Genomic DNA, 11,825 nt, shown 5'->3' with positions numbered 1-11,825 from the left:
GTGGTGGTGTTACTGCCTCGGAGAACTCCAGTTGAAACATCATTTTCCACACCAGCTGAGTGCGTGCTGCACAGTTCCTCCTCGCTTGTTGCAGCGGGCCCCTTGTGCTCCTGGTTTTGATCACTTCACAATGTGAAGATGTTTAGTAACTGGAAGAGTTTGTTTACAAGCTCTTATGTGCCTCAGCAGTAAAGCATCCAAAGGTGGAGTGAAATAACAGGGGTATTGCGATCAGGGTGCCACACGGGCAGTAGGCTCCTTGAGGGCTATGAGGGCTCCCCGCGGGGTCAGTCAGGGCCGGACCTGGCAGCTGTAGCCTGTCCCACCACCCCAGACAGGAGCAGGGCAGGCGGTGGCATGGCACTGGGGCAGCCCCAGCCCCGGGCATCTCTCTGGGGATGGGCTGAGGTCGGGACGTGGGCCCAGCTCGGCAGAACCTGTGGCGGAGCAGGGCTATGGGGAGCAGCATCACTCGGGCAGGGGCTGGTGGCCCTGGGGGGGGCTGAAAGGGGGCCATGGGCAGGGTGGGAGGAGCCCTGGGGGCTGAAATGGGGTCCTGGGCTGTGGGCAGTGACAGACAGGGCTGTGGTGCCCCAGGGCTACAAAGAATGGTGTGCTGGTGTCAATGTGGTATAATATTTTCACAAAATAATTTTATTTTTCTGTTATATCTTTCTGTATCTTTGACTCTAAGCTTGAAGCTTGCCAGAAAACCCTCTGTGTTCAGACACATGTGTCATATTTGTATTTTGCTTGCTTTACGATGTGGCTGATAATCGTTACTTCTTTCAAGGCCTGTTCCCTGCCATTTTGAACCTGGCCAGCAATGCTCACATCTCCACCAATGCCACCTGTGGGGAGAAGGGACCAGAGATGTTCTGCAAACTGGTGGAGCATGTCCCAGGACGGCCCCTGCGCAACGCCCAGTGCCGTGTCTGCGACCGCCACAGTGCCAATCCTAAAGGCAAGTTTTCGTGTGTTTTTTTTTTTTGTTTTATGGGTTTGTGTCATTCTTTTTGACCCTTCTCCGTGAATACAAGGAATACTGGGGTCAAATACTTTTTGCGTTTAGTCTCTGTGCTACGTAAGTGAAACTAGTTTTGAGCAAAGGGCTGACGGAAAATGTCAACGCCTTAAATCACCCTTAAGCACCATTAACAAGAGTTGTCCAATGGCAACCTTTCTGTCTGGGGGCAGATCTCAGCGTTTACTTCTTTATGGCATGAAGAAATTGTGCTTAGGGTGAAATATATGTGGTAGGTCAGAGAAAATGGTGACGTGTGTTTTCAAGAGATGTTTAATTTTTTGCTTTAAAACAGAGCAGCATCCAATATCCAGTGCAATCGATGGTACCAATAACTGGTGGCAAAGTCCCAGCATTCAGAATGGGAGGCAATACCACTGGGTCACCATCACCTTGGATTTAAGGCAGGTGAGTAACACTTAGGTGAGTGTTATTTATTTTATGTGGGATATAAGCCAATGTAATTGATTACAGTTCTTCTGTGTTTAGATGGTAGGATATTTAGCAGTTAACCATTTAGTAGCACATAACAGTGATAGTTAAAGCTAATATGAATTGATTTTAAACAGATGTGTTTCAATTACTGTTCTTGAGCAGAGTTAGGAGTACCTAAATGGGGCCTACAGGAGAGCTGGGGAAGGACTTTTTACTTGGGCATGTAGTGATAGGATGAGGGGGAATGGCTTCAGACTGGAAAAGGGGAGATTTAGAATCAATATTAGGAAGAAGTTTTTCACTTTGAGGGTGGTAAGGCACTGAAACAGCTTGCCCAGAGAAGTTGTTGAGGCCCCGTTCCTGGAGGTGTTCAAGGCCAGGCTGGACGTGGCCTTGGGCAACCTGGTCTAGTGGGAGGAGTACCCTGCCTGTGGCAGGGAGGTTGGAACTCGATGATCTTCAAGGTCCCTTCCAACCTAAACCCTTCTATGATCTTGGAGGTTTCATTCCTATCAGACTGGAGTGGGAGTGACTATGTCTGTAAGCCTATAGGTCACAAGCTGTAATTTATGGCACAATAACAGTTGTATGTATGTGGATCGGAGTGTTTATGCAAATGTTCCTTCTGTCTTGGTAACTTTCCTCTGCCTGACCCTGCTGTCTTTTCCCGAGAAGTCGTCTAATATTATTTTCCTCCACCTTTGATTTCATGCAAGCTACTTGAAGCCTGGGTTATCAAAGACTTATTTTCAAGCAGCAAACAGTGTTTTCAGGGTGTTGTCGTAAGTGTGCGTTTTATATGTGAGGATGCGTCTGTTTCTGTTTATTAACTGTAACTATCAGCCTGTCACCTGAGCTTTGTACAGTTTCTTAGTAAAAGAGTGAATGATTTAGAGTAGGACATGGTAGAAACACTTGACATTTACTGTAAGAAAACAGTGCAGAACACACTTCCAAATATGAACTCTTTTGATCCATAGTTATTGCGACTCAGATACCTTTCTCTCCTTTGCAAGTAAGTGGCTGGAGGATTATTGTATTCACATCAATTATCTCACAGTAGATCTCAAGTTAAACCCTTCTGTTTGAATTTCTCAGTATTTTTGCATCTATACATTAAATATGTAAACCTGATAATGCAACCTAATGGTCCAATTAAAGTGTAAAATGTCAGGAAGTTCAATTGCAGGACCTCCAGAACCCTGGAAACACAGATGGTCCAATTAAAGTGTAAAATGTCAGCAAGTTCAGTTGCAGGACCTCCAGAACCCTAAAAACACTGTCCTCAGTTGAGAGATATCCTTCAAGACTAGAAAACAAAACATGCATAAAAAGGGACAAAGTTAATGTTGCTGAAAGAAAACTTGAAAGCCGCTTTCTGTGCTTCTCTTCTGATCAGCATATTTTTGGAAGGTGCACTGAGAAGAAATGTACTATATTATATCTTCTACGGACTTTTACTGTCAGTTCTGATGAATTAGGGGTTGTATCTCTAAAACAGTGATTTCTGACCGTGGGGAGGCTGGAACTGTCTGGGCAGAAGTTCGTTATTCTGTTTCAGCACTTTATGGCAAAGCTTGGAGGAATTAATTCTTACACAGGAGACTGCTAAACTGTACAGAGCAATTGCTAATTTATTAGTTTGTCTGGTAGGCATGGAAGAATCAGAAGTCTCCTACCCTACTTCAAGAAAAGACAAAATTATTTCTGAAGAAAATGTGTTTTTCTTGGCTTTTTCTTGTTGTTTTGCTTTGAACAGATCTATGCGTTGGCCTATCTAAGCTGTTTCAAAATCATAGCTCAACAATCCGTTATTAATATGGGAATGCTTCCAAACTCTGTAATAAGCTTTGTTGCTAACTAAGAAATGCATATTTGAGGTGTACAGTTGGTAACAAGCTTTTGCAAGATCTCTCGGCCCTACTTGAAAGTTATTTTAAAGATTAAAACAGAAGTTTTAATTTTAATGTTTTTAAGTGAAGCATAGGTTAAACAGGCACCTAGTTTGCTCTTTAATTAGAAAGCAGAACTGTAAGGAAAATAATCACAAGGTATCCTTTGTCAGTGACAGAAGGTTTGGATAGGACTTTCTTGTTGTTTGAAGAGTTGACTTTGTGTTTGGTTTGTAAATGGACAAACAGGAAGGAAAAATGAAGGAAGAGGGAATGCCTTAGTTTTTATCTTCCTAGAACATTTTGACTTTGGAAACAGACCAGCTGAGCTGCCCTCTAAATCTTTTATTCTCCTGCCTTAGTGCTGTTGATGTTTCACCACATACATATCTTTCCTCTCCTGACCCATGCTCAGTTTCACTAATTCGATTTGAAAAGTTTCCCCCAAGGGGCCTTTCTTCTGTGTTTTCCTTAGAGAGTTTGAGAGAGAAAAGGCATCCAGGGCTATGCAAACTGAATGTAAATTACTGCTCTGGGAGAAAGGATTTGGTTAATAGAGATCGCTTGAAGTCAATGAGTTATTAGAGCTGACTTGGTCTGCTTACTTTAAGCAAGTCAGCACCAGTAAAGAAAACACAAAAACAAAGTGTATGAAGGACCTTAGTGATCTCAGTAACGGTTTACTTCATAAATTTGCTTGAGAATGGTTTTCTAGGACCTTTAAAAGTATTCCTGAAAGTCAGTGCCTGTAACTATGTGTTGCAGTGTATCTTTAGCATTGGTACTTTTTTTCACATTTCAAGCTTTGTGCATTAAATCTGTCAAGTAGTGTATTAAAGTAAGTATGTCCTTTAACTTTCCTTTCCAGAATATAGAATATATTCACACCCTTTTGTGATGTGAAGAATGACCATCTGGTCATTATTTATGTTTTTTGAGTAATTACCAGAAGTTCTAGAAGTAAGAGGAACGAATTGTTTCTTGGGTATATTGGTATATTCTAGCAGTCGGGTTGGTGAGTGCTGGAACATAGCCGTGGCTGGCAAATATGGGGAAGATTCCCTTAGCTGGTGAAAACTGGCTCCACTCCAATTTACCCTCGGTGAACTTCTGGCCACAGTCTCTGTCCTGTATTTGGCTGTATTCATCTCTTGGCTCAAAGCTGAAGGGAGCAGAGGATATTCTTTCAGCTAATATTCTACCTTGCACTTAGTTTATTTAGTCTAAAAACAGCTGGACTGAAGAGCACTCTGATGGAATCTCTTTAAGAAAAGAGAGCTGGGTAATAAAATCAGTATGGAAATATCTGGTTTGGTCTTTCTCCTTTGCAGAAGCTGTGCTATTTCTAACTAATGTTAAGCATTTTGTAAGGGTAGCCTGTGGGTACATCATGATTTTTTTAGCTCACGCGGATCCTAACAACTAGATACGTGTATTCTGGTGTGCCTTTCAGTATTTCCAGGACCCAGATGTATGATAGTCTTTCCATCCCCCCTCTTCCATTAAATGCATGGCAAAGATCCAGAACTGGGGAAAGAGTTTTTTTTTAGTTTAGCAATGAGGTGTAGTATTGATGTACAAGATACCAAGAGTTGATTTATGACGTTGCGCTTCCGGCACTGGCAATTCTACAGAAACCAAATGCACAGCAGCAGTTTTAGATAAAAACAGCTTTTTTTTTGCCTGAGTTTGACTCCTCTGGACAGCTACTTTGTGAAATTATAATGAGTTAAAATAAATGCTGACTATTATAAATGTCAGCAGTGTGCTCGGGTCAGCTGTAAAATATTTCTCTGTCCCACTATTAAATGAAGAATATTTTCCTCAGTTTTATTACCATACTTCAGGCTTTTAAAGGTATTTAAGGGTACTTTGTACTAGGCAGAGCAGAAAGGCACAAGTTTGTATATCACAAAGTTCTTGAATTGTAAAGCAAGACCAGTTGTTCTTGGAAGACCGATAGTATCAAGTTGAGAAAACATCTCCACTTCTGATTAAGTCAAAGCTCATAAATATTTAATGAACACTGGATTACCACTCAGGTACTGATGTAAGAGTAACTTGTAGTTTCTGCTATTAGAAAGTAAAAAAGAATGTAACTATTAGAATATGATTTGTACAGAGCTTTTATTTTGAAATTGGCAAGAAGAGATTTCTGTAAGGACAAATCCTTAGCTGATGCAAAAAGGTAGTGTTCTGTTGACTTCACTTGACCAGAGCTAATTTATTGTACATGGCAAGCTTACTTAAGACTTTTGTAGCTTTGTAAAAGTGGTGATGCAAGATTCTGGCTGCTCATCTTTACATTCTTACAATACACTTCTTGAGTAAAATGAATTTTTCTTCTATTCCAAAGCAATAATGAAGTACATAATAAATCAAAATCTTTAAGAAAAGATAATTCCGAAGACCAGAAATTCTACTGGATTTAGTTTATTTTGCACTTTTAATATCACAGACTCCTCAGAGCAAAATGTCGCAAGTGATTGCTAGGCCTCACTGTCTCTCATAAAAGCCTGAAGCCATCTTTATCCCTTAAAAAGACATTTCTGTGAACAATATAGGCTGATAGAATATCCTTTCACGTAGTACTCTACTCTTTGACAGATTGTACAGATTCATTTTAGACTTTTTGGACAGTAAAATGAAATCTGAGAAAAAGAGGCTTTTCTGGTAACCAGGTTTATATATGTTGACAGCACTGAACAGAACGGATTTTGCAGTTTCACTTAAAATGTGAAGTAATGTTGTAATAAGCATTTTTACCACACGACTTGTCATGCTATTTTGAAAAACATACTTAGCTGTTTTTTAGATTCCCTTTCTGCATACATCCTGAAGGAAAGATTTAGCTGAATTTGTAAAACTAGGAGGAACCAGTCTGCCAAGAACCTTGCATTCCTCCAGGCTTGTTCATTTTGCGGTCTTCTGCGTTACACGGTTTACATTATGCCAGCGTGATTTCAGTAAGGCATGCAATAGGACACCGAAAGTGATCCTGAGGTCCTAAAGTCATACTCTCCTTTCAGGTTTTTTCAAGGTCAGGGAGAGTTTGAATTTGAATTGGTGTGTAGATTTGAAGTAGCAGTTGGTACTTCTGTTCTTAATAGATTAAGCATTTCTGATATTTAGAAAAAAAAAATGTGTTGGGACTCATCTTTCCCTTTAACTTTTCACCTTTGGAGCCTAGGGCTCAGATAGCCATAGATATGAAAAGACCGTATCTTTCCTTATCGTCTCCATTTGTGTAAATTGAAAAGTTGTTGTGTTGTAGAGCACTGACCATACCCTTGGAAATGGGGACTTTTGGCTAGTATCTGCTGGGTGGCCACTGCTGGCTGAGTTTCTAGTCTTGAGCCAAAAAAAAATATGCAAAATTTCCTGATGCATGAGGAGAAGGGTTCATTTAAAAATCTGTTTCAAGAGTAATGCACTTGGTGTTGCTGGATCTGCATTCAGGGAAACAAGGTCATTAGAAAGGCTAAATAAAGCGGAGGTGACTTGTTACGTTTGTATTGCTGCTACGATGAAGAGGTTCTTCAGTACAAGTTTATTTGGCTGGTCTTTACAGTTGGGATTGAAATGCCTGTAAAATGACACTTTTAATCTATGGCTGCTTGGGAATTGCTGACTTGCTTTGGCTTGCCCTTTTTACCCTTGTAGCTCAATAAGGAAATGAGTTCTGGGAAAGCTATACAGTCGAATTAAAGTGTACAAATCATTAGCTCTTGCCACACAGCGCAAGTTTATCAGGTGGCTGATTGGTAGACACTGAATGGATGTGGAAAGTGGTAAGAAATTGCCTTTGGTGATGTTCAAACCTGAAGAATTTATAAAAGTAAAAATCCATAAAGAAGTGCTCTGAGGATGTTGGAAAATCAGCTTGCATTACACGGAGTTTCTGGTTCAGATCCATTTCGGTTTGCGGAAGCTGTGGGATATGAGGTCTGCGAAACCCCTACCTGCTGTCATTCCTTAAAGCATCTTCATCTGCGAACAATGGGAACACCTTAATCCCTTCCTCCAGCTTTATTCCCTTGCTTAGGAACATAATACCAAGAATGTAGCTCCTACTGGTAGGTTGTCTGGTGACTTCTTGACTGAAGGAGCATTTATACAAAATCCTTTCATTTCTATATTTAACCTATATTATTGCAGGGGCTGACAAATTTTCCTGGTGTTGCTGATATTCACCTGTGTATTTTTGGGTACATACAGGCTATGTATGTAAATGGAAGAGAGTTGAGAGGGTCCAGAGGGAAAGAAGGCAATGGTTTTCTACAGTGTGCATACTTAAATGTCTATAGAACCATTCCCTGAGTTTTGAATGCCTCTTTCGGGTTCGTAGTGTCAAATATCTTAATTTCAGCTGTTGGTGAACTGTAGGCATGCGGTAAAAATCAATCCCTAGATGTTTTGTCTACCAAACATGGCTGTTTTTTTCTGGAAAAATGTTGACTTGAAAAGATTGGATTTATTGAATTACACATTGAATATGTGCAGAGTTGCTGTGAAAATTTTTATCTTTAACATGCTTTTCCCCTTCACTCCCCCCTCACCAAGAGACTTGATAATTAAAATAAATTTAACTTGTATACTCTTGGTAATACTTTTTATTTCAGCAGCAGTGGCTGCAGTTAGTTTGTGATGAAGGACATCTCATTGTTACTAGTAGGAACTGGATTTAAAACTAGCTACATCAGCTGCAGACTATAATGGGTTTTAAAAAAATCTCAATGTAATCAAAAGTAGATCATTTGTTGTTCAGCCGACTGTGTAATAAGTAAGGAAGTAGTTTAGTTGGTGACAGCAAGCAGAGAGGAAAAATAAATAAATAAAAGACATATAAGAGTGTTTGAGGAAAATTTTCTACCATGGCATTGCAAAAAAAATTGGGGTTCCAGTCTTGCATCTTTTGTGCATTTGAGCGAGATGATTGACTTCAAAGGAACTTCAAGGTACGTAGCAGTTCCTAAGCTCAGTCAATAAAACTTGCGTAGTTTTAATAGTTTTCTGCAGTTCTCTTCTGTGATGGAGAAAATACCCGTACAAGTGACTTGTCACCTACAAGTGTCTTCAGGGTAGGGGTATTGCGATGATGGTACCTGAGATTCTGCCTGTGCGTAACCCAGTGTGAACCAGGTATATAACTCAACTACCACTAACTGAAACAATGAAATCCAGGTTGTATGTAGGGAATACAGTTGCTTTGACGTGGAGTCTGCCTAAATTCTGTTCTCTTCCCATTAAAAGAATGTATTTTAGCTTTTTTCTTCAGTTGGAGCTTGTTGCCATGATATAAGTTTTATTTAAAAGGGGCTCTTTTCTTCATGGAAGCTGGATTATAGTTCTTGGTATTCACTTAACTTTGACCAATTTTAAGATTGTGCTGAACAACAGAGGGTTCACAGACCCCAAAGAAGTTTTATTTCTAAGACTGTAAGGCTGTGACTAAACAGTGAATTGGCTCCCCTTTTTGTTTATTCCTGCTTTCGTTGTTGAAATGTCCTATAAGTCAGTAGAAAAAAATTGTCAGTTTGTGTAAATTTTCATATTTATTGAAACAACTGGAAATGTTCTGTTTGTATGTGCTTGATGTCTCAAAGAATAAAACTGGAGTGCTTGAAAAGAAAATCAGACCAAGTGAATATCATGTTTTAAGTTACACCTGATTTTAATCAAAACTGAGATCATTTGACTTTTCTTAAGGTATTAAAACTAGTAAGTCAGAAATTGAAGATAAATATCACCAATATTTTTTCTTCTCATGTCTGCAAGATCTCCTAAGCAAAGGTCGGTTCACTTAAAGAATGTTTGTTTTTTTTTCCAGAAGTAGTTTCTTGAATTGCACACACAATGCAATTACTGTTTATCTCTGTGTGTTTATTTCCCCGTTTGACAAAATCAAAATCTACTTTTGTGTGGCAAGTGCTATTGTTGCTCTGGCTTTAATCTGTATTGCAAAAAACTCTCCCCAAAAACCTAAAAAAAAAAATAAAAATTAAAATGTCTGAAAGAGTGATTGCAGCCAAACTGGAGCTCAACACAGAGTTAATACTGCACATGCAGAGAGGAATTATGATGTTTATACCAGCCGACCAGGCAGTCCGCTCACGTGAGAATACATACCTCTGAGATGGTTGAATAATATAGCATTTTTCTTTCCTCTAAATGTGGCTTGATACTATGGTGCATATAAGACCTTAAACTCCTATTTATCAATTTGCAAAGACAGCCTTTTTAAATGAGGTGATGTAGTAGGTATTGGGTAAGGAAGAAGATAGTAGGTTTGCAAGAAGTGCACTTCAGTGTTATTGTCTAACCCTGTAGCTAGTTGGGGGCCAGTGCAGATTATCTAACTGCCATGATAAGGTCATTTAAAAGGTGATATAAACTTAATTACTGCCCAGCCTACTCACAGTGGTGCTGAACAGTGCTGTTGTGTGGATGGGGATTTCATTTTGGACCCAGGATTGTTAAAAAAAAATAGTCAAGATACCTGTATACCCTAGAGAGTATACATCTTAAAAATTCTTAAAACATCTTACTCTTCTTAAATAAGTTTATCATGCTATATTTGTCACTTTCATCTTACTTGTCTCTGTGTGTTTTCAGGACTGTCTGTAAATAGTGTTCTGCTTAAATAACTTTAACACAGAATAAAAATGGAATGCACAGGGTTTTTTAATGTAGGGTGTAAAAAGCTTATCAGAAATGCTATTACCGAGAGGATTAAATTCCCAGCTAAAATATGAAACAGAGTTGTTTGGGCTGCAGCTGTTTTGAAAAAAAAAAAACAAAACAAAACAACCCACTTCTTTGAAACCCTCAGTAGTTCAGAAAAGCTAAACAGCATACTTTCTATAGAAAAAATGTTATACCCAAGTAATCCCGAAATGTACAGTGTAAATACAGATTTCAGCTACTATATTAAGAGTGATGCACTGAATACATTTGGTCTTCTTTTAGTCACATAAACAAATGTTTTATTGTAATGTTCAGAGTTTTGACAAAAAAAAGGATACATATTTCTGATAGTAAAAGATTAGACTGGCCTTTTGTCAAAAGTTTGGGCAAGAATTTTGTTCGGAATCACTGTACCAAATTTTATCCTCTCCCAGGCAAACCATATACTGCTTTTAAAATTTGAGTTTAGTACTCAATTGGCTTTTAGTGGTATTCTACAGCATAACGAAGTGTTAAAATTTTCCTCTTGCATTTTTTAGGTCTTTCAAGTTGCATATGTCATCATCAAAGCTGCTAATGCTCCACGACCTGGAAACTGGATTTTGGAACGCTCCATAGATGGCACAGAGTTCAGACCATGGCAGTACTATGCAATTAGCGATACCGAATGTTTAACTCGTTATAATATTACGCCAAGAATTGGGCCGCCAACTTACAAGAGAGATGATGAAGTGATCTGCACCTCCTATTACTCCAGACTTGTTCCCCTGGAACATGGAGAGGTATGTTTGTTTTTGCACTTGCGGTTTGTGAGCAAGAACATGGACTGATAGCGATTTGAAAACATTGGATTACAGTTACAGAGTTCATCGGCCTCAGCACTACCCGATGATCTGTTATTCTTCTTTAATGATACTATCTTTACATCATGTACCAGTATAGCATACTTTTAAATGTTGGGATGAAACATGTCTTTGGCTCTACGTATTCCGGTTACTAAACTCTTTGTTCTTTCTTTCTCCACATAATTTGATGGTAGCTATTAGCTGTGAATTATTAGTTACTTTATCCTGAAAGATTATAATAGAGGCTCTATGTTTTGCCAGGTTTTTCATTTAATAAAGAAAACCCCTGTGTTAGTAACACCTGGTTGTGTGAGATAAAGCTGCAAACACTGTTGAAGTGCTTGGCACAGCTGGAACTCCTAAACAAGCCTTGGCATTGTTTCAGGGATGTAGTGTAATTAAAAGAGCTACGATTTGTGCAGCCTCACTGTTGATTGTTCTTTCATTTAACAAACTCTGTTCATGGTACTTGTGTAATTTATTACATAGAGGCAGCCACATAATGAAATGATACATTAAAGCCAGTGGTTTTTCTGTTGTGAATGCTATAATGTAAAAGCATGATAAGAAATGCAGCGTTATCCCATGGAGAATGCTAGTAACTCTTGGCTTAATAGAAGCCAATATGTTTTTATTTCTTGGTTAAAAAAAGACTGGAGTGTATGCAGCTAAGTGCTAAAGTGTGTAAAACTTCTTCACGTAAACTTAAAACTATATTTCAGCAAGAAAAAAAGCAATGAAATTCAGTAACATCAAATCCCATTCACTTTAATCAAGTTTTTATTGCAGTGAAGTAGGCATATGCCCCACAGATCAGATGGAACAAAGAAACTTAACCTGTCTCTCCACACGATTAACCAGAAAGCCCTCAGGTTGACTCTGTACGAGCAGTGCCTCTTGTAATGTATGTCTGATTGGCCATACAACTCCAAACCCAGGAAT

At 39.0% G+C, this 11,825-nt stretch overlaps 1 protein-coding gene across 1 annotated transcript in view; it reads left to right on the top strand.

The window, feature by feature from the left end:
* The first annotated feature begins 795 nt into the window (after positions 1-795).
* LAMA1 (laminin, alpha 1) overlaps positions 796-11,825 on the top strand; it is an 82,097-nt gene continuing 71,067 nt past the window's right edge. The window contains 3 exon segments of the mRNA XM_009879979.1: positions 796-964; positions 1,320-1,432; positions 10,578-10,820. Coding sequence (XP_009878281.1) covers positions 874-964; positions 1,320-1,432; positions 10,578-10,820 — 447 coding nt within the window. The 5' untranslated portion in view covers positions 796-873.

The sequence above is a fragment of the Charadrius vociferus genome, unplaced genomic scaffold (genome assembly GCF_000708025.1).
Source record: "Charadrius vociferus isolate BGI_N301 unplaced genomic scaffold, ASM70802v2 scaffold202, whole genome shotgun sequence".
NCBI lineage: Eukaryota > Metazoa > Chordata > Aves > Charadriiformes > Charadriidae > Charadrius > Charadrius vociferus.
Note: the sequence above shows the minus strand (reverse complement) of the source record. Positions and strands in the feature narration are given on the sequence as shown.